General features: G+C 55.4%; 1 protein-coding gene across 4 annotated transcripts in view; it reads left to right on the plus strand.

The window, feature by feature from the left end:
• Window positions 1-22,235, plus strand: part of LETM1 (leucine zipper and EF-hand containing transmembrane protein 1) — a 33,986-nt gene that overhangs the window by 6,376 nt on the left and 5,375 nt on the right. Inside the window, exons 3-11 of one of the 4 annotated variants that reach the window (XM_064488811.1) lie at window positions 2,758-3,169; window positions 11,096-11,239; window positions 11,962-12,099; window positions 12,670-12,873; window positions 17,164-17,283; window positions 18,114-18,245; window positions 18,506-18,649; window positions 19,111-19,242; window positions 22,079-22,213. In XM_064488811.1, the coding sequence (XP_064344881.1) occupies window positions 2,758-3,169; window positions 11,096-11,239; window positions 11,962-12,099; window positions 12,670-12,873; window positions 17,164-17,283; window positions 18,114-18,245; window positions 18,506-18,649; window positions 19,111-19,242; window positions 22,079-22,213 (1,561 nt within the window). Of the gene's footprint in view, window positions 1-2,757; window positions 3,170-11,095; window positions 11,240-11,961; window positions 12,100-12,669; window positions 12,874-17,163; window positions 17,284-18,113; window positions 18,246-18,505; window positions 18,650-19,107; window positions 19,243-22,078; window positions 22,214-22,235 lie in introns of those variants that run through there. The other 3 variants (XM_031438893.2, XM_031438899.2, XM_031438897.2) reach the window with 3 other exon arrangements.

Genomic DNA, 22,235 nt, shown 5'->3' on the forward strand with positions numbered 1-22,235 from the left:
GTGGCCTGGAGGCTGCAGGAGGCGTTGAGGTGTGCGGGCGGTGGTCTTCAGCCCCGCCTGCTGAGGGGCACTTTGTCCTGTGGATGATCTGGTTTCCCCTTGTCTCTGGGCAGGAGGCATCCTGCGATTCCAGACACCCGTGGGTCATGGTGCCTGGTGCTCCATCGTCTGTCCTGCCTTCCCTTCCTGTTTCCCCTGCTGGTATCCTGTCCCCAAGGGACTGAGGGTGGTATGCTGAGGGGTGGCGTCCACTCAGGCCACTGTCTTGGCATGCTGTCCCCTGGGAAGGGGGCCTTATCACGAGTTAGAGGGTGTTGTTCACAGAGTGTGGAGAGCTGGTCGGGTTCCTGCACCCACAGTCCGTGGTTGTGCAGCTGACATGGGGCATGGGGAACGCTCTTAACCCGGGAACACTGTTCCTTTGCCAGGCATTGCCTAGGTTTTCTCTTCGTGAAGGTGACGGTGAGATGTCGGGTTAAGGTGGGCATTGGGGTCAGTGGCATGGGCGACTTTGACAGAAGCCCCAAGCTGCTTAATGTGAACCAGCCATGCCATCCCCATGACCACGTGTTTCCTGCGGAGCTGTGCTTTCGCCCTGCGTGTTACACCCCCACCCACTTTGAAGGTGGTTTTTGATAATAAATATGCAGTTTTGTGCTTTTTGAGAACAGCTAAATCTCTGTGGCTAGATCACTGATAACAGTCATCTCTGACTTGCCTGAGGACAGCCAGGTTCCCGGGCCTCGGAGGCCCTTGTGGGATGCGCCCTGCGCAGCTCGGCTCAGTCCGCTTTCTGGGTCTCTGCCCGCCGCTGCCCTGGTAGCTGCTGACATCCCAGCTGCTTGTGGAGGCTGCGTGTTTCCTTGGTGACTGGGGTGGGAAATGGGGTGATTGAGCTTGAGGATGACAGGAGGTGAGGCCCCCTCTGGAGGGCTCTTTCGTCACCTGCTCTGAGCACGAGGCTGAGGCATGGAAGGCATGGCTTGTGGCCAGAGTCTCGCAGCTACAAGTGGCACGTGGCGGTCTGAGCCTGTGGCTCTGCTATGCTCTGGCCGTGGGGACTCAGGACGGGGTGGGTTTGAAGGACCCTCCTTTCCTGACTTGGGTGTTGTCTGCCTTGCTTCGAAGGCAGAAGCAAGGGCTGGGACAGAAGAGAGGTCGGCGGGGTGGTGGTGCCCTCTGCCTGCTGTCCCCACCCATACAGGCCGAGAGCCAGGGTGGGCCATCCTTGCTTGTCCTTCCAGTGCCCCTGTCTGAAAGGAGTGGCTAAATGAGAGAGCCCTGGCTTTCCGCCAGCCAGACCAGCTCTTGTCAACTGCTCTAACAGGGCAGTGCTGTAGTGGGCATTGCTGTGCACCAGGCGTTGTTCTGGGAGCTTCATGTACATTAGCCTGCACGTCCACGAAGGAGGCTCCCCCAGCACAGAGAGGTTGCTTGTCCAAGGTCACACAGCAGTCAGCAGTGAAGTTTGCACTGGGACACTCTGCTCCAGTCAGGTCCTCGCTGTTGGCAGTGGGCCACGTGCAGGGAGGTGGCTGGACAGGTGGGGAGAAGCTGGGGTGTGTTGTTAGAAACAATGCCTGTGAAGGAAGGTGGAGCCTCCGGCCGCCCCGGGGAAGACGTGGGCATGAGCAGGGGGAGACTTCTCAAGCGACAGGTGAGGTGATTAGAAGATTGTGAAATGGAAGGAGAGTGGTGGAGATGGGTTGTTTCAGTGTGGGATTGTACGTGGCCTTCCATCCCTGTGCCACTGCTGGAAGAGAACCCCTTCGTCGCCCAAAGCCTAGGCTGTGCCAGGTGGTTGGGCCCCGAGACCTGGGGAGGTCCAAGCTCTGGAAACGTGGGCTGCAGCAAACGGTGCTCCTCGGGCGGCCGTTCTGGGCACAGACTCAGCTGCTTGAGGCCCGGAGGAGCAGGCTGGCCTTGTCTGGCTGCCGGGGGTTCATGCAGCCCTGTCGGCCTGAGAGCGGTGGACAGAGAGGGCTCTGAGCTTCCTGCTGGTTTGGGGCATGGCCCGCCATTCCCTGCTGAGCCCCCTGGAGCCCGTGGTCCAGGGGGAGGGTTTGAGAGTGGCTTGCGCTGGGTGCCCTTGCAGGTCAGCGGCCCGAGTGAGCCCAGGGCGGAGCCAGCACTGGCAGGGTGTCCAGGCTGCAGGGGCACCGGGCGGGGAGCCTGCAAGGTGCGTGGGCGAGGAGGCCAGTGTGGGAGTGGAGTGGAGGTGGTGGGGATGACTTTAACTTGCTGGGTTTTCATCGTTGCACCTACGCTTTTGGTCAGCTGATGGGTGGGTCTGGATCGGTGTTGATTTGAATACCCTCCTTGATCATCACGACTCGTTCAGGAACCGCAGTCCTTTGTAGAAAGATGCCTGTTACAGGAGAGGACTGCCGCGCTCCGCAACCCACCCCTCAGGTTGCACCCGTTTGTGGGAGCCGGCCTGGGAGACCCGCCCTGGGGTTGGGTCTGTGTTGTCTGCGGGTCAGGCTTTTGCCGGTTGTGGTTGTGTCTGACCTGCTCCTTAGAGGCTGTAGGGACTGGCCAGCTCAGCTGCTTTCAGACGTGGGACCACTTCATCACCTCTGGCTATGGAGACGCCCCCCAGGATGTGTCTCTCCAGCATCAGGGAGGGGCGGGAGTCTGTCTTATGCTGGGGAAGTCGAATGAGTGACTGTGATATGGCTGAGGTCTGTGTTGCTGCTGGGAGGTCATTGCAGGTGGCCAACCCCTCATCACTGTCCTCTTTTGTCCCTTTTCAAGGAATCTTCCATTTGGCAGCTGCATTCCGGCCCATCCCATGCACCTTTCCCTCAGAGGCGACCCCCCTGGCTGCTGGACTCTGAGGCCCAAGCACCTGTGTGCGGTGGTCACGGGCCCGAGGCTCCTTCCCCTGCGCTGCTGGCACTCGTCACCCCCGCTGGGTGATGACTCCATGGTGGAGAAGTCCCTCAGGTCCTTGAAGGACAAGAACAAGAAGCTGGAGGAAGGAGGCCCGGTGTACAGCCCCCCAGTGGAGACGGCCGTGCGCAAGCCCCTGGGGCAGAGGGTCCTGGACGAGCTCAAGCACTACTACCACGGCTTCCGCCTGCTCTGGATCGACACCAAGATCGCTGCGCGCATGCTCTGGCGCGTCCTGCACGGGCACAGCCTGACCCGCCGCGAGCGCAGGCAGGTAATGGGCATGCGCTCCTGGCCGGGTCGCCTGCGTGTCGCTTTAGGTTACTCTCAGGGCTTTTCCTTGCTGCTTGGTGAAAAAAGAAACAAAGTCAGACAAAGCTGTGCAGAAGTGAAGTCCCTTGGAACTCCACCCTGGGAGAATGGGCGCCTGCTGCCGGGGTGTGTCCCAGGCCCCGGTGCCGCTCCCCGGCCTCCGTGGCACCTCTCACGCGGAGGGTCTGTATCTGCTCCGTTTGTTTGTCCCTTTTGCGGGAGTGCTGCTCTTCTGCCTCGCTGCCTCCCAGGCCTCTGCGCTTAGGGCTCTGCTTCTGCTTTGATCTGTTGTTTGGGATCTGCGGTCTCACTACTGTCATCAGCCCAGAAACTGCCTACTCACCACTCCTGGGCTTGGAGCTTCTGGTTCGAAATTTGGTGCCAGTGTGTTCTGTCATCCACAGCTTGTAAAAAAGATTCCCTGTTTCTCCAGGAACTCAGACCTTCTGGGTGTCTTGTCATGAAATGACTGACGGTTACTTGTAGGCCTGTCTGTCCTCTTCCCTTCTTCTTCTGATTATTCTTGGCGAGTCCCCAGGGGTCAGAGGGCAGCTTCAAGTTCTCAGTGCCCTAGGACCCCCACCCCACCCCCAACAAAGGAATGACACAGCAATGTCCCTTCCCTCAGAGTGCATTACCAGAGGACCCCTTATAAAATGGGGACTTTATTTTAACACATCTTGGGAATTAGCTGTTACTTGTGAGTGTAGCTGGCTCCGAGAAGTTGGGTATAAAATACTGTTCTCAAGAACCTCGTGGAGGAATAGGTCATTTTTGTTTAATTGGCTGAAGTTTTCCAAGGGATGCTCTTTGAGAAGGGAGTAGAGTGATAATTTGAAGAAGGAAGTGTTGTAGTAGACTTCCAGAATCATCCTGTGAGGGTTCGTTGCACACTGATCACACGCTGTGGTTTAGATAATTATAAGTTCGTGATTCCCTTCTGCTCCTGCCCCACTCCCCCCCCCCCCCGTCCTGCTGTGAAGTTACGTGTTTTTACTGCTTCATTGAAGATGACGAGACTTTAAGGAAAAACTGTAGGAGCAGATGAGTAAGCCCCGGGCAGGGTCCCCGTGTGGGTGCAGGGTTGGCTGTGCGGCCAGTCCTTGTTGTCAGTGTGAAGAGGGGTGTTCTGGAGCTTGCTGTTTTTCCCTTGGTTTAAGGCCTTGTAGGTAATTTGAATTTGAACAAAATGTTGGCAGTCCTGGTAATCATAGAAACATGACTTTGCAAATGATAGTTGCACAAAGGCAAAGAAGAATCTCATAAGAAATTATAAAATAAGCAAGTAAGATTAACGTAAGTACTGTTTAAGTCGAAGATCCATTTGAAACGTGGAGTTAAGTTTCTCCTGGCGGCTGCCAGGACATCTGGATTGCTGTGGAACAGCAGCGTTGGGGGGTAGTTTTCTGTTTGGACTTGGGACCCCTTGGACCTGCAGGGCTCAGTGGGGACTGTTTCTGTCCCCCTGACGCTCACCCTGGACACAGGAGAGACCCAGCTTACCCACAGGAATGCTTTAAAGAGACAGAGTGCCTGAAGTCCCCAGGAGAGATTGTCCCGTAGTGGCTTTAGATCTTGCCTGAGTTAGCTGAGCTTCATTCAGACCCGCAGGGCTCCTGGTTTTCTGGCTGGGACAATATGTGGCTGACACTGTGACGTGTGGCCATGTTGGTGGGCCCCTGGTGGCCTGGGGGTGTCGAGGTCTGGGGAGCTTGTTCTCTGCGTGAGGTGTGCTTGTGGCTCCTGCTGCGGAGCTGTAGCTGCTGTGTGAAGTGGAGCCCGTTGGAGGGCTGCCACCCTCCCCACGTCAGTGACTCTTAGGATGTGTGAATTGCTAGTCCACCCTCTTACGCTGAGTGCACTGCTGCAAGTGACCCCGTGGTTCCTTTGATTGTCATAGATGGAGCTGCTGTGTTGTGACTTAGTTTGAACCTTCTGCTCCCTTTCAGTTCAGGGACCGGGCCTCGCAGCAGTGACACCCCAGGAGCGATGAGCACCCCTGGCCCCCAGGCCTTGGCTTCTGACCGCCCCCATGAAGAGGAACCAGGGCTCTTAGACATAGCTGATCAAGGGTTGGGACTGCAGTGTCACTAGAATAACCTGTGTCAGAAAATAAACAAGGGGGCACTCCGGGGGAGGGGCAGCGGGGAGGAAAAGGGGGCTTTTCCATTTCTCTCCACAGCAGTGTGTGGTTTCATAGTTTTCACGTTGTTAGCTGTGGTAAAATGCACGATCTAAAATTTGCTCTTTTTAACTCTTCTGAAGTATACAGCTCCGTGGTGTTACGTACACTCACACCACGGTACAGTGAGCACCACCATCCGTCTCCAGAACTCTTCATCTCCTTTCATCTTGCTGAGCTGAAAGTGCACCCCATTGAATAACAACTCCCCGTCCCTTTCCCCAGCCCCTGCACCCACTCTTCTGCTTTCTGTCTCTTCATCTGAAGACTCCAGGGACCGTGTATGAGTGGAATCACAGGGCATTTGACCTTTTGTGACGGGCTTATTTCACTGAGCACCATGTCCTCAAGGTTCATCCATGTAGTAGGTATCAGAATTCCCTTCCTCTTTAGGGCTGAATAATATTCCATTATGTGGATGGACCACGTTTTGTTTATCCATTCATCCGCCAGTGCATACTTGGGTTGCTTCCACCTTTTGTCTGTTGTAGGTAAATGGAATTTTTAAAAATCTCAGTTTCTACTTGTTCATTGCTAGTATACAGAACTACCGTTGATTTTTATATATTGATCATATATTTTGAGACTCACCAAACTCAGTTATTAGTTGTAGTATCTTTTTTTTTTAAATAAATTCATCAGACTTTTTTTTTTATCAGGAACAGGTTTTGGATTTTTTCATATGCTTTTTCTGCATCTATTTATTTTATTTTTTAAAATAGACTTTATTTTTTTAGAACAGTTTCAGGTTTACAGAATTGAGCAGAAAATACAGAGTTCCCACATAGCACTCCCCATCCACACATATGTACCCCCCTACCCTCAACACCCCTTATCAGTGTGGCATATTTGGTACAATTCATGAACCAACATGGGCACATTATTATCAGCCAAAGTCCACAGTTTACATGAGGGTTCACTCTTGATGTTGTACATTCTGTGGGTTTTGACAAATGCATGATGACATGTAGCCACCACTGTAGTATCATACAGAATAACTTCATTGCCCTAAAAATCCCCTGTGCCCTATCTGCTCATCCCTCCCTCCCTCCCCGCCCCAAACCCTTGGAAACCACGATCTTTTTATGGTTTCTGTAGCTGTGCGTTTTCCAGAATGTCCTTTGGTTGGAATTGTACAGTTTGTAGCCTTTTCAGACTGGCTTCTTTCATTTAGTAATGTCTTTTAAGTTTCTTCCATGTCGTTCATGGCTTGATAGATCATTTTTTTAATGCACATATAGTTTTTAATTTACTTGTATGTACTGCTCATTGTTTCTAAGAATGTTTACAGCTTTAGCTTTTAAACTTACATAGTTATCAAAGGAATAAAGCCAACCACAAAATAAGAATTAATTCAAAAAGATACATACACCCTGCTATTAACAGCAACATTATTTATGATTGCCAAGATACGGAAGCGCCCCAAGTGCACATCAATAGTGGAATAGATAATGAAGGTGCAGCATATATACACGTAATGGAACACAACTCACCCATAAGAAGGGAGGGTATTTTGCCATTTGTGGCCCTTCACTTTTTTTTTTCACCTCAAAAACCAGAATTTTGTAACCAGCACAAACATGTCCATTACATCAAAAACAACAAAATATCTAGAAATAAACTTAGCCAAGGAGGTTACCTACACTCTGAAAACCGAAATGACACAAAGAAACGGAAAGATTTCTTGTGCTCTTGGACTGGAGGAATCAACGCTATTAAAATGGCCACACTACCCAAAGCAACCCAAGATCCATTGCAACCCCCGTCAAAATACTCGTGACATTCCTCACAGAACTACAGCAGACAATTCCAAAGTTTATAAGGAACCACAAAAGACCCCGAACAGCTAAAGCAATCTTTTGTGGGTCTTTTTTTTTTTTTTCCCACTTTCTTCTTTTTGTTCTCTTTTCTTATGGTTTGATGACTAGAGAAGGTCCTCTAACATTTGTTGCAAAGCTGGCTTGGTGGTGCTGAAATCTTCTAGCTTTCGTTTATCTGTGAAGCTTTTGATTTCTCCGTCAAGTCTGAACAAGAGCCTTGCTGGATAGAGTGTTCTTGATTGTAGATTTTCCCCTTTCATCACTTTAAATAAATTTTGCCACTCCCTTCTGGCCTCTAGAGTTTCTGCTGAAAAATCAGCTGATAACCTTATGGGAGTTCCCTTGTATGTTATTTGTTGCTTTTGTCTTGCTAATTTTAATATTTTCTCCTTATCCTTAACTTTTGTCCATTTGATGACTGTGTGCCTTCATGTGTTCCTCTTTGGGCTGATCCTGTGTGGAACTCTGTGCTTCCAGGGCTTGGATGACTGTTTCCTTTCCCAAATTGGGAGTTTTCGGTTATTACCTCTTCAAAAATTTCCTCAGGTCCTTTCTCCCTCCTTCTCTTCCTGGGACCCTGTAATGCGAATATTAGTGCACTTCATGTTGTCCCAGAGTGCTCTTAAACGATCCTCATTCCTTTCATTCTTCTTTCTTTTTTCTGTTCTGCAGTAGTGATTCCCACTAATCTGTCTTCTAGCTCACTGATCCCTTCTTCTGCCCCATTTAGTCTGTTCTTGGTTCCTTCTGGTGTATTGTTTATTTCAGCGATTTTATTCTTCAACTCTGTTTGGGTATTCTTTATATTTTCCAACTCTGCTAAAAACTTCACTCTGTGCTTCTGTACTCCTCTTGAGTTCTCTGAACATCTTCACCATCATTACTTTAAACTCTTTCTCAGATAAATTGCCTGTCTCCCCATCACTTATTTCTTCTTCTGGGATTTTATCTTGTGCCTTGGCCTGGGAGATACTCCTTGGCTGCCTCCTATTGTCTGTCTTTCTGTGTGTTTGTGGATTCCTTCCACAGGCTTTGGGCTTGTTGTTTTCTTATTTCTAGTATCTGCTCCCTGGTGGATGAGGCTGGACTAGGGCCTAATGCAGGTTTCCTGGCAGGAGGAGCCGGGGCCTGCCCACTGCTGGGTGGAGCTTGGTCCTGGACCTCTGGTGGGTAGGGCCGTGTCTAGAGGCTCAGGGGGTCTGCTGCTGGGTGGGGCTGTGCTCCCACCCAGTGTGCTGTTTGGTCTGAGGCTTCCCCACAGGCTGTTGGGTGGCGCTTGGTCTTGGTGCTAATGATCCAGTCGAAATGTCAGCCTCCAGGAAAGCTCATGCAGATGAACATCCCTGAATGTCTGCCACCAGCTTCTATGTCCCCTGAGTGAGCTGCAGCCGTCCATCCCTACAACCCCAGGAGACCCTCCAAAACCAGCAAGCAGGCCTGTCCCAGGTTCCTGTGAAATCGCTGCCTCTGCCCTTGGACCTGGCGCACGTGAGGTTCTGTGTATGCTTCCCAAGAGAATGAAGTCACTGTTTCCCCAGTCCCGTGGGGCTCTCGGAGCCAAGCCCCGCTGGCCTTCATAACCACATGTCCTGGGGGCTCCTCCTCCCAGTGCTGTAACCCGGGCTAAGGAGCCTGAGATGGGGCTCAGAGCTCTCACTCCTGTGGGGAGGCCTCTGCGACTTAACTCTTCTTCAGCTATGGGTCGCCCACCCGGGGGTATGGGCCTGATTATATCACGAGCACGCCCCTCCTGCCGTCCTGCTGTGGTCCCCTCTTTGTGTTTCCAGTTGAAGACGATCTTCTTTACTAGGTTCCAGTCTTTTCTCGATGGTTGTCTAGCAGTCAGTTGTGGTTTTGTTGTAGTCACGAGGCAGGGTGAGCTTGTGGTCCTACCACTCTGCCATCTTGACCGGAACTGTATCTGCATCTATTTATTTTAAAAATGCTTTTAATGGAGCATAGTTGATTTACAGTGTTGTGTTAGTGCCAGGTGTACAGCACAGTGATTCAGTTATTTTTTCTCAGATGATTTCCATTATAGGTTAGGTTACGACAAGATGCTGGATAGAGTCTCTGTGCTTTACAGTAAATCCTTGATGCTTATCTTCTCAGAGTCTGTTTAGGTGATCATATGGTTTTCCTTTTTTTTAGTTTTATCAACTAAATGGTTTAATTGTCAAATCAAATGAAAAGCAAGACTCCACTGTATGCATTCTACAGGAGACACACTTAAACGTAAAGACACGTAGATGAAAAGCAGAAGAATGGAGAAAGATGAGTGGTGCCAACGCTGGTCACGGCTGGTGTGGCCACGCTGGTATCAGACAGAGTGAACCTCAGAGCAGAGGTGACTGGGTGAGGAAGGTCGCTGCATGATGACGGAGGGTCAGGTTGTCGAGAGGGCACAACAGCCCTAAAGTCATGCACCGGATGACAGACGCCAGACACCACGGACGTGCTGTGTGGCTCCTTGGGTGGGAAATGTCCAGAAAAAGCAAATCTATGGAAACAAATCAAATTACTCTTGGCCTTGGGCTAAGAGTGGAAATGGAGGCTCACAACAGATGGACACAGTGGGACTTTGTGTCATGACGAAAATGTTCTAAAACTGGATTTTGGGGATGGTTTCACAATCTATAAATTTACCAGAATTATTGAATTACACACTTACAGTGAGTGGATGTTATGGTCTGTAAATTAAACCTTGATAGAACTGCTAAAAAAATTTAATGGAGGAATATCAAAAAACACAGGCACTAAATTGAAGGGCCTTTTCGTGGCCACCTCTGGGACCATTTGAGCATAAAAATATAAAGAGTAATGAATTATAAACAAATGAAAAACATGGGAATCCTTGAGTCCATTTTGATAATAAATAGAAAAATGAATGTGCAAGAAAGTAAGGTTGGTAAATGGGGAGGCGGGCTTGAGTTAGGAAAGCACTGTTTTGTGACCTTTGGAGTAGGGGTGGGTGGGGAGGCAGAGGGACCGCCCTGATGAGCCATCCAGGGAGAGAGTGGGTGTTTCTTTGCATGGCCTCAGGCATCCCCTCGCGACTGCTTCTTTGTGACAAGTGGAGAAACAAGCTGCACTGGAGAGGACACCTGAACAGGTGATCGCAGGGAGCATCGTCGAGGGGCAGGTGACTCCTGACCCCCGGGAGGGCAGCTGTCCTGTTAAGTGGTGCTCCAGCCCTAAGGGGCCCTTAGTGGAGATAATGTCACTCCTCCCAGGAGGGCTGCTGTCCACTGGGCAGCTCTGCATGGAAGGAGTGGTGCGCTGAGCAGGCACCAGTGGAGGACGGGCACCTGTCTGGGGACCCAGCCCTGACCGTCCACTGCTCTCAGGGATTTCGGATGGTTTCAAGTTGCACGTTTCTTTAATGGCATCAGCAGTAGTTTGTTTATATCAAGGAAGCACTTGGACCTTTTCCTGATCATTGCTGTGGAGCATAGTCTTAAGCTAACCGACTGTCTCAGGAACACGAGAATCCCCCGCCAGCACTCAACCCTCCTTTCCACAGAGCAGTTGGAGTGGGTGGCATGGCCTCGGCCTTCCCTGGTGGCCTTTGCTGCCGCCAGCAACAGCCAGTCCTCAACCAGTGTCCTCAGTCAACGCCAGAGGCAGCCAGCTGTTCCCATGAGCGGGACCCCCAGGGGGCATCTGGTCAGTGCCTCATGGGGCGGGGCGCTGGCCTTGTCCAGCCACAGGTGCAGTTCCACACACGAGTTAGTGACCACCCAGCTTTTCTGAAGGCCGTGGGCCTGTGGTCTGAATGCTCAGAAAAGGAAGGGCCGTCGGGGTTACCCACTGAGCTGTGTGTCTCTGCCGAGTGTCGTGTGCAGACGCCCTCCAGTCACCCTCTGGTCCCTTCTGCCCCTTCCAGTTCCTGCGGATCTGTGCCGACCTCTTCCGCCTGGTGCCCTTCCTGGTCTTCGTGGTGGTGCCCTTCATGGAGTTCCTGCTGCCTGTCGCCGTGAAGCTCTTCCCCAACATGTTACCGTCCACCTTCGAGACCCAGTCGAGTAAGGTGAGTGGTGCGGTGTTGTGATTGACACCTTAGATGTTAGATGTTTTTGAATTTTATGTTTGCTTCATAGTTCAGTCTGCTGTGCTATGCTTATTTAATAGGTGCTGGTTTCAGATTTCTCTTTAGTTATTTTTAGGTTTTTTTTCTTTTGAGAGGGAGGTAGTTAGGTTTATTTATTTAATGGAGGTTCTGGAGATTGAACCCAGGACCTCATGCGTGCTAGGCACACACTCTACCACTGAGCTATACCCTCCCCCCGTTTCTCTTTAAATTTATTTAAATGAAGTTTTTTTAGATCAGTGTTCTTCGGGCCACCGGTTCAGACCCACTCGTGGGGGAGGAGATGGGTCGAGGGCTGGGGTGGCCCTGCCCATTTTGGTCAGTGAGGTCTTTGGGGATGTGCGTGCCCAGTCATGCATCTATTGCTGGTGGCCTTTGCATTTCACACCAGATGCCCACGGGGCCTAAAAGCTTTACTGGCTGGCTCTTTATGGAGTTCGCTGGCCCCTCTCTAGGGGGTTGTACAATTTCCATAAATCATGAAATAGTTGAGAGTTTCAGAACACACAGCACGTGGGTGGAGTAAGGGCGTTCAGGAGAGGTCTGTGTGGGTAGCGCTGGGCGGAGACGTAAAATGCACTCCGTCCTGGAGTTCCATCCCAGCGGGGATGCAGCGGGGTGCCGGGCGCTAGGGGAATGCAGCGCCCTCTCTGACCCTGCAGGAGGAGCGGCTGAAGAAGGAGCTGCGGGTCAAGCTGGAGCTGGCCAAGTTTCTTCAGGACACCATCGAGGAGATGGCCTTGAAGAACAAGGCAGCCAAGGGGAGTGCCACCAAAGACTTCTCTGCATTTTTCCAGAAGGTGCTGTGATGCTTCGTCCCTGGGGTGCCAGCCCACTGGCCCCAAGTGCTGGTTGGAACCTCGGGGTGGGCCACTCTGCCTTGTCTGGGGAACGCCCCGGCTTCCCTCTTTTTTACTGTACATGACCACGAGGGTGGCGCTCCTGGCAGGTGTTGGCTGGTGCTGCAGGGCTGTCACCTGGCCCTGCCTCCACCCTGTGCAGAGGAGGTCAAGCCTACTGTCCTGAGAACATGAACCTCGTTGACATTCACAACTACTTGCCTGTGTCTCCAGACTTTGCAGCCCTGTGGGGGGCGTAGAGTTTGGCAAGAACCTAAGACCCCACAGTGGTGACAAGTCAGGGGGTTGGGTTGAGGGGAGGGGACAGACTGCTTGGGGTGGGGGGCAGAGGGCGCCCAGCTGGTTGGCGCTCTGGGGTTTGGGTCCCTGAGGGCCTCCCCCTGTAGGAGCTCGTGAGGGCAGAGCTGAGGGAGGCAAGCGCTGTCCCGGGCCGTGGGGGCTGCCAGGCCCTCCTCCTCACTCGAGGTGTGTGGCCCGAGGCTGTGGGTGACCCTGACGACGCTCCCACAGATCCGAGAGACAGGGGAGAGACCCAGCAACGAGGAGATCATGCGTTTTTCCAAACTGTTTGAGGACGAGCTGACCCTGGACAACCTCACACGGCCGCAGCTGGTGGCGCTGTGCAAGCTGCTGGAGCTGCAGTCCATCGGCACCAACAACTTCCTGCGCTTCCAGCTCACCATGCGGCTGCGCTCCATCAAGGCCGACGACAAGGTGAGCCGGCGGCGGGGCTCAGGCCAGCCCCCCGCGCTGCACCAGCATGTGCGCGTCTCCCCGGAGCAAGCACTGGGGCCACACGGTTTTAGCCGGCTTGACGGTGGGAAACATTCTGTGAAAAGTGGATTTTAATGACGGTCTGACTTTTCCTCATGTGGACGCGTCATAATTTATCAACCGTTACTTTAGCTCATCGTTGAGCTTCCCTGAACAACACTCTGATAATCCTTTAAACGTGGGTTTTTGCCCCGGATCTTTGATGAGTCCTATAAAAATGGTGACCTAGACTTGGGGTCCTGAGTCTAGGACAAGCCCTGGCCCGGAGCCAGGCTGCTCCGGAGCCGCACTGACTGCACGCCCGCCTGCCACGCGCCCGGCTGTGCTTGGCCCACGGGGCGCTCGGGCGACGGCGTTCGTTCTCTCTGTCTGTGGTGTCTGGTAGGACCCCGGTGGCTGGCCCGCTCTCTCCTGGGCCCCTCTCCGTCCCTCTTCTCACTCCCAGGCTCCCTGAGGCCTTGCACTTGCCGCGCGTGTTGCTGTCGGAACCCGCTCTGGCGGCCCTGCCCCTGAGCTGGAGGATTTAGTCCACGCGCTTTCCTGTTTGTCTCACCGAATCTCCTTTCTTCCCTTGTTTTGGATTAATCAAGTGTTCATTATTCCATTTGCCCTCCGCTAACTTGTTATTTATCTACTTTTTTAGCACTTTCTCTGGAGTTTACAACCAGAGTCTAACGTGAGGGTGAGGGAGCCGGTGCTGGCGCCTCGGGGCGTCTCAGCCGCTCTCGGCCTCTGCCCCTCTGCGCTGTCGTGCGTTTTTGCCCGCGTCACCACACATTCCGACCCCGCTCCTCCTGCCTGCGTTTCCCCAGCCACTTCCTCTCTGTGAGAAGTCCCCCGGGCCCCATTTGTGTGGCCGTCTCTCTGCCTTCCCTCTGCAGGCACTGCTAGGGGCGCAGCTCCAGGCCTGCAGGTCTTGTCTTCCTGCCCGTGAAAGATGCCGTTGAGTGGACATCGCTGGTGGGCCTGTTCTCATTCCTTCGGCGATGTCCACCTTTTCTTGTTGGGATTTCAGCGTTTTTACAATAACGTGTCTGCGCATTATGTTTACTGGTTGTGGGGCTCCCGCCGCCTCATTGAAGGCTGCTCCCCGCCGCCCACGCAGTCGGCGTCCCCCTCCCTGCTCACGGCCCCGCCACAGGGGCCCTGTCTGTGCTTTGCACCCTTCCTTTTGCTTTTCTAACCCTCTCTTCTCTTGATCTGATTCCCTTAGACTCATCTTCTGAGGCCTTAGTTTCAGTCCTAGGAATTCTGATTTGGGGTCTCTCTTTTTAAGATTTCCATTTGCAGGTAGAACTGCCCATCTTGTCCTCCAGAAGCCAGTCATTGCTGCGTTCTGTAAGGACGGAGAAGCGCTGTGTCCCTCCAGCGGAGTGGAGGCTGGGGGGCTGACACAACGTGGGCAGCGCTTGCCGGGCGTCTCTCTCAGGAGAGGCAGCCTGAGGGCAGGGCAGGCTGCCTGGGCTGAGTCCCAGCCGCTCACTCACTTTGTGACCTTTAACAGGTCATCTGACCACTCAGTGCTACAGATTCCCGTGAGGTAGGGTGGCAGCCAGACCTCTGCTGTTGAGACGGTGGAGGGGGCGTACTTCCCCTTGGACGTTAGGTAGAAACTATACATAAGAGAACTCCAAAAAGTGAAGAGAAGACCCCAGGAATGACACTGGAGGCCTTCATGCCTCACAGATCCATCCCTGGGGCCTGCATGTCAGAATTGCCGACGAGGGCAGACTTGAAAAGCCCACCGTGTGGCCAGAGGACTGGAAAGGCACTGCCTAGCAGGACAGAAGACCAGGCAGTAACTGCCCTGCTCCAGCCAGACACCACAGGGAGCACAATCTCCCCAACCCCAGCACACACACACGCACACAGATACGTAGACACACACAGTGGTGGGTGGGGGCCGAGACCTCCACTCTTGTCAGGATATGACCACGGAGATGGTATCAGGGAGGGCCGAGGGGCGCTGGGTCATTCACCCCAGCACCCCCTGCCTCTGGGGTGTTCAGTAGAGACCAGCAGGGAGCCTGGACCGCCACCCCCACCTGCCAGTCGCAGCACTCTCTGCATTTCCTGCTGGAGTGGTGCCAGGAGGGGCCAGTGGCAAGTTTTCCCGGTTCTCCCAGCCAGGGAGGCATGCAGAGCCTAGCGAGGGGCCCAAACTCCACCCACCCCTCCCACCAGAGACGCAAGTACCCTCCCCGTCCCGGCCCCCGGGCTGGGGCTCAGTGGAGGCTGCATGGGAAACCTGGCAGAACAGGGCAGAGTCCCACCTGTTCCCAAACCGCCTGGGGTGTAATTTATGGGTGTAACTGAGTGATGTGACCCAGAGCTCAGTGCCATCAGAAGGAACTGAGCTCACAGCACCCCTAAGAACGAGGCATGGCATCCATGCAGGGCCCTCCAAGACCTCAGCACCCTTGGGGACCAGGAAGTGGGAGGGAGGGAGGAAGTAGGACTCAGCGTTATCACCGGTGTTCAGTGCTGAGTGCACCTGCGGAGCGGACTGGAGTGGGCGGGGGGAGCTGACTCAGATAGGAGGTGGAAGCGAGATCCAGGCTCCCGTGATGGGACACCCAGACGGCCAGTTTCCTGTTGAATACCCTCCTCACACTAAGAACGAGCAGGGCCCCAGAGTCGGTCAGCGGGGCCAGCGCCGAGACCGCAGAGAAGGTGTGTCATTTCAACCCTTGGCTGCCTCCCAAATTCAGTAAAAGATGTAAATCCACAGATTCAAGACCCTGAGTGAACCTTGGGCAGGACACACCCAGAGAGATCCACACCAAGACAGACTGACAGACTCCAAGGACAGGAGCCATTTGAAAGCAGTGGGCGAGAACAGCGTCTCACCTGCAGGAGAGGCAGTTCAGTGATGGTGCGTTTTCTCATCAGAAACCTTGGAGGCCGAAATGAAGTGGAAAGTACTTTTCACGTGCTGAGGAAAAGAGAGCTGTCGGCTTAATCCTGTATCCAGCAAAAATAGAACAGTTTTTAAAAATTTAAAAACAGGAATAGGGGGACGTCAAGGTGTCCTGAGATGAAGGGAAGCTGAGACAATGTGTCGCATGAGGGCCTCTGCACAAAAGGAGGAAGGTGACCCGCAGCAGACCTTCCATCCCCTCGCTGGTCTCCTGAGCAAGTGTAACGGTGGCCCTGAACCACATAGCTTGGGCGGGGAGGGGGCGTTCAGATGGGACGCCAGTTGGGGGCGGGGGCTCCTCCGCTTCTCTCCGAGACGCTGTACGAGTGCCTGGGGCGCCTGGAGCAGCCACGGAAGTGCGTGTTGGGAGACGCGCTCAGGAGAGCGCGAGACGAGTCCCAGCGGGGCCCCCCACGCCACCGGGAGTGGGGAGGAGAAGATGGGCAAGAAGCGGCTTTTCCATTGCAGCCTGAACTGCCCAGGTGTCCTGCAGTGGGCAGGCGGTTATGCCCCACACAGTGCGCTCCTGCTGAAAAGGGATGGCTGCTTGATACACACAGCTCGCGTGCATCTTCAAGGAGCCCCTGAAGTTGTGTGCTCTGCGGTCCCATCCATGTAACACTCTTCAGAGCTAGACGTGAAGAGTAGATGGTGGTCCCCAGGGCTCAGAAGGGGTGACTGCGAGGGTGTCTGAGGTCCTCGTAGGGGTGGAGGTGTCACGTCCTGGTTGTGGTTTGACTGCGTAGCATGTGAGATGTCACTGCTGTGCGGCTGCATGTCTGTCAGAACTGGAAGATGGCTGAGGGGGTCCCAGCGGCCGGAGGAGGGGGCACCATTGCTCTCTGCTCCTCTCTCCTCGTCAGTCCCTCACGGCCTCCCTGCAGCGCTGAGCTCCATGTCCTCTGTCTCTGGGACTCCTGTTTGCCTTCCCACTTGGGTCCCCGTGACCTCAGGCTGAGGAGGAGGGGAGGGTTGAGAGACGTCCTCGGAGTGACGGGACCACCCTGGTCCCCGTCCTCCTTGCCTGTCCTGCGAACATGGAGGATGAAGGGCCCTTCCCTGTCTGTGGCATAGAGAGTGGTGCCTGGGCAGGGATGGTCCTGGCCATTGACCCCAGGGTCCCCACCCTCTGCAGAGGGGTCTGGTCACCACTGCACCGGACCTGGGGCCGTGGTGTCGTGGTTGATCTTGTGCTTGCGAAGCATGTTGGGAAAGTGGCACAGTTAGACACTTAGCTCCCAAGTGTGTTAACGTAAGGGCGCAGACCTACAATGACCCTTCAGGCGGTGATCAGCAACTTTCTTTGACAGCTGATCGCTGAGGAGGGAGTGGACAGCCTCAACGTCAAGGAGCTGCAGGCAGCATGTCGGGCACGAGGCATGCGGGCCCTGGGTGTCACGGAGGACCGTCTGCAGGAGCAGCTGAAGCAGGTGCGTTGGAGGAGGGGCTTCGGCTGCCCCCTGGGGGTGAGGCCTGTGCACACTTGCCCCGGGTTCTCATTGCCTCACCTGCTCTTGGCGGTGTCCCTTCACCTTGCCGTCCCCTCCTCCCGATCTTCTGTGGACAGATGAAGACTGGGTCACCCTCCTTTGAGATATCTGACGCTCTCAGAGCGTTTGGGGAACCGGGACCCAGGCCAGCCTGACCGCCTAAGCTCCTGCCGTCGGCAGCTCAGGTGGGAGCCGCAGGCCCTTCTCTGGTTACATTACCCTCTTAAGAGTTCCTTCTCATCTTTTGTCCTGCATCACAGTCTCCAAACATTGTCATGGTCTTTGTCAGTTTGAACAGAGTCTCCATGTCACTGAAATATCCTAAAACAGTGCCTGGCCCCTGGTAGTTGTGCATCTGAGTGAATTCACAAGTTCCTCCTTTGACGTCTCTGTGCCATTTTTAAGTGATGAACTTTGGGAACAGAACCTGGTCGTCTTGCTCAGTGTTTTCTGAGCCCTTGGCCTCACTGCTGGGGCATCTCCTGCCGGCTCAAGGGAGGGGGGCAGCAGGTCATTAAGTGCAGCCGTAAATAGGCCTTTCAGAGGCAGGGTGCCTTTTTCTTGGGAGAACTCGCTCCGATGACTCAGTAGATCTGTCTTCTCGGGTGCTGATGTGGTTGTTGCTGCCAGTCTCCTCCTCCCCGCCCCCACACAAGGCAGAGCAGAGAGGAGAGTTCTGGGCCAACCCCACACTTCCACCCTGGGTCCTGGGAGGTGTGGGCGAGCCAAGGCCGGCGGGTGAGTCTGGGGCCTGAACTCCCCAATTCCAGTGGCTGGAGCTGCACCTGCACCAGGAGATTCCGACATCCCTGCTCATCCTGTCCCGGGCCATGTACCTTCCCGACACCCTCTCACCTGCCGACCAACTCAAGTCCACGCTGCAGACCCTCCCAGAGATTGTGGTGCGTATCGCCAGAGGCCCCTTCTGCTGCCGACTCTGAGGGGCCTCCCGCCTCCTCGGCCCAGGGGGCCTGGGACCCACCGCTCACTCTCCTGCCCCTTCTCGCCAGTCCTTCCTCTGCACGTCAGGGGCTCCCGGGCCCTTGGGTTCTAGCAGGGCCCTCTCCTGTGGAGCAAACCCGGGGCAGACGTGGGTAGGGGCGGGGGCCGAGGGGCTGCTCTGGCGGGGTCGTGCTCGCTCACAGGTGCCCCCTCCCCTCAGGCAAAGGAAGCCCAGGTGAAAGTGGCCGCGGTGGAGGGCGAGCAGGTGGACAACAAGGCAAAGCTGGAGGCCACGCTGCGGGAGGAGGAGGCCCTCCGGCAGGAGCACCAGGAGAGGGAGCTGCAGAGGCTCTCCCAGGCCGCGGTGAGCAGGGCGCGGGGCTCGGGAGGCTGGGGGCGGCGGGTTCCCTGGCGGCCAGGCTGTGAGTCCCATGCTGGCTATCGGTTCTGGCGCCAGTCAGGGCCGGCGGCCAGCCCAGCCCATGGGCAGAGGGTGTCTGCAGTGCCCACACCCACGCAGCAGTGACTCCACCAGCCTGGCAGCCAGGGACATTCCTCCAGGAGCGGCCTGAAGCCGACATGAGATGCTCGGGCACTTCACAACGGGGCTGCCTGCAGGAGCGCAGGTGGAGGGTCTGGCGGTGGAACCTGGTGGAGGCAGGCGCCCGCCACCCACTGGTGGGGTGCCGCAGACCTGGACCCTCGAGTAGCGGGCAGGTGGCCCAAGCGTGCCCTCCGGCAGCGGCTCGTCTGTGCGGGCATGGAGGCCCCGGAAGGTGGCTGGCCCCGAGGTGCTGAGCCGGCAGCAGCCTTGCGTTTCAGAAGGAAGCGGAGCCCGAAGTGATGGCAGAAGCTGCCTCGGGGAGGCCCGGGGCTGAGCTGCAGCCAGAAGTGCCTGATGTGATCTTGCCATCAGAGGCCCTGAAGGACACCGCCCCCATCCTGGAAGGCCTGAAGGTAACGGTGCACACACGCCAGAGGGAGCAGTGTTGGAGCCTTGCTGGAGGACCAGAAGGGCCCGGCTTGGAGGGCGGGGGCTCCTGAGGAAAAGGGTCCAGAAGGCCACAGCCTGGCTGCCCAGGGCGACAGTGGACAGCCTTGGGGCCAGGGGAGTCCGCAGGTCGGAGCCATTCCTGGGAGGCCGGATGTGAGAAGGGTGAGCTGGCCGTGGGCCCAAGGGCCTGAAGGTGAGGGGCCTGCTCCGGCCCCAGACCCTCTGGACTCCGCATGGCTGGGCACCCAGGGAGGAGAGGCTGGTGCGGTCCCTCCCAGAGGCCCGCTTTGCCGTCACCTCCCTGACACCCTGCACTTGGGAGCCTGATGTGCTGTGTGCCCAGGGTTGCTGGCCCAGGGTGTGCGATGGGTGGAGGAGGTCTTTACCGGACAGATGGCTTCGTCAGTTTGGCGGCTGGAGTAGGAGGGAGGAACCAGCATGGCAGATTCATGTATGGGGCGTCTCAGTGAGGTCGCGAGGGGCGGGGCCTCCGCATTCAGAGGTCAGAGGAGTCGAGGCCTTGAAACGGCAGCCTATGAGGTGGAGTCGTGGGCTCTGTCAGGTGTGCAGAGGGCCGGGCGGTGCGGCCTGAGGACAAGCCTGCTGGGCAGTGTGGGGTCGTCAGCAGTGCAGGGGAGGTAGAGGGAAGAGTCCCATGTGGAGTCCCAGGGAGGAGCCAGGAGGGAGGGCCCTGGGAGAGGGTGGTGGGGAGGGCTAGGCCTCGGGGAGGAGCCAGACCGTTCCTGTGAGGAGAAGGCACGAAGTGTCAGCACCAGGGCCCTTGCAGAAGCAGGCTGTGGACTGCAGGGGCAGCATCCGGGGTCGGGCACCACTTGGGATAAGCCCGTGTGCCTCTGCTTCCCCTGATGAGGGCCCCGGGGAGGGTCATTTTGAAGGCGGTGCAGGGCTCGGGCTGGGAAGCCGTTCAGAGGTACAGCCTGGTGGAGCCCATGGAGTGTGGCTCTGGGAGAAGGGACCATCTGGAGGCCATGGGGCTGGGATGGCTGGCTGTCTTCGTGGAAATGAATACATCCCATTTCCAGTGGATTAAAGACTTAGATGTGAATGGACGTTTAAACTCTCTTATGAACTAAGGATTGCCGAGGATCTCTTAGCAAGAAGCACAAACTTTTAAAAACTTACAACGAAGAACCTTGGTTCGTTGGAAAGGTGCTGCAGAGAGTGGGGCACCACCGTGTCCTGCCAGCAGTGCAGGCTTGGGTCGTGTCGGTATTTACCATCTGCTTGGACAGAGACCCTGAATAGCTCTAGGAAACTGAGCTTGTAGCAGGAAACCTCTGCACGGGGACGCCCCAGATCCATATGGCTTCACTGGTGAAGCTACTGGGGAGTCCAGACACGTGAGGAATAAATCCTCCCTGTGCTGCTCAGACTCCTGGCAGAAAGCTGAGGGAGAGCCCATTCTGAAATGAGCATCACCTGAGGCCAAAACCAGGTAGAGACGAGAAGCCGCAGACCAGTGTCTTTCAGAAACACAGATGTAAAAATCCTTATCAGACTGCTCCTAAGTGAAATGCAGCTCTCTTGTGGAAAGGACAATACGTCATGGCCTCGTGGGGTTTGTCCACGGAATACAAAAAGATCAGTCAGTGTAACGACCACAGTACGGACTGAAGAGAAGGCGCGTGTGAGCACCTGAGTAGACGCACAGAGCATGATGGAGCCCTGTGTCTGTCTCGCCAAGGGGGCTTCCCAGCGGGTCGGTGGGAGGGACAGCAAGCCTCTGGAGGAGCGCCTGCGGACGACGACCCCTGGCGGAGCAGCGCGGGCAGGGCAGCGCTCTCACCGCCTCTGCTCAGCACGGGGCGGGGTTCTGGCCACAGCGACTGGATGAGGAGGAAGTAAGATGGCGCAGGTCAGAAGGGAAGGAGGAGACCTAATCGGCCCTCCCCCGACCACGGAGGACAAGGAGAGAGGAGGGAGTGCAGCTGTCTGTTCACAGGTGACCTGAGCGTCTGCAAGTTAGTTGTGCTCCTCTGTGCTCGGGGAACAATCAGAAATTGGAGATTTTAAGAGTACATCATACAGAAGCACCCCCAAAATGAACTGCTTCGGGGTAAACTTGAATGTAGACACGCAAGGCTGCGTGCACTGAAGTGCCACGAGGGGCGCTGAGATGAAGAAGCAGACCCGCGGAGAGGTTCCCTGCGCTCACGGATGCGAAGACTCGGCGTCGGTGAGGCGTGCGTTCTCTCCTGCGGGTCTCTGGGCTGAGATCCTCCGCATCCCAGCAGGCTTTGTTGCTGAAACTGACAAACTTACTCTAAAATTCAGATGGAAATTTGAAGGACCCAGAAGAGCTGAGACAGTGGACAAGCAGGTCTGGTAGATGCCCTGGGTGCAGCCGTACTTGGCAGTGGGAGGGACACGCTGTCACGTGGGTGAACCTGAGGGAGGGAGGGTGGGGTAGGGCCCCTACCCTGTGACGCCTTTTGTCAAAAGTTCTAGCAGACTGACAGACCTGTCGTGACGGGAGACAAGTCAGCGGCGGGGGTGGGGTTTGGGGCCTGAGGAAACGTTTGGGGTGACCGATGTTCTCTGTCGGGTGGTGATGGCTTAGGGGAGTACACATCTGTCAGACACACCACGCTGGGGCAGTCTGGTGCCAGAGGGCACCTCAAAGAGTGGAGACGGCGCCCGCTGGCCTCGCCGGGGCCTGAGCCTCTGTCGTGTGCGACGTGAACCTGCAGGACGCATAGGAAGGTGCCAGCCCTCAGGGCCCAGCCTGTTACTTCCGTTCATCTGGATTTTTGGGTTGCTTGTTTGTTTTCTTTCCAGGAAGAGGAAATAACTCAGGAGGAAATTGACATACTCAGTGACGCCTGCTCAAAACTGAAGGAGCAGAAGAAATCCCTGACAAAGGAGAAGGAAGAGCTGGAGCTGCTGAAGGAGGACGTCCAGGACTACAGTGAGGTGGGCGGGAGCGGTGGCGGGA

Source organism: Camelus dromedarius, chromosome 1 (assembly GCF_036321535.1).
Source record: "Camelus dromedarius isolate mCamDro1 chromosome 1, mCamDro1.pat, whole genome shotgun sequence".
Lineage (NCBI taxonomy): Eukaryota > Metazoa > Chordata > Mammalia > Artiodactyla > Camelidae > Camelus > Camelus dromedarius.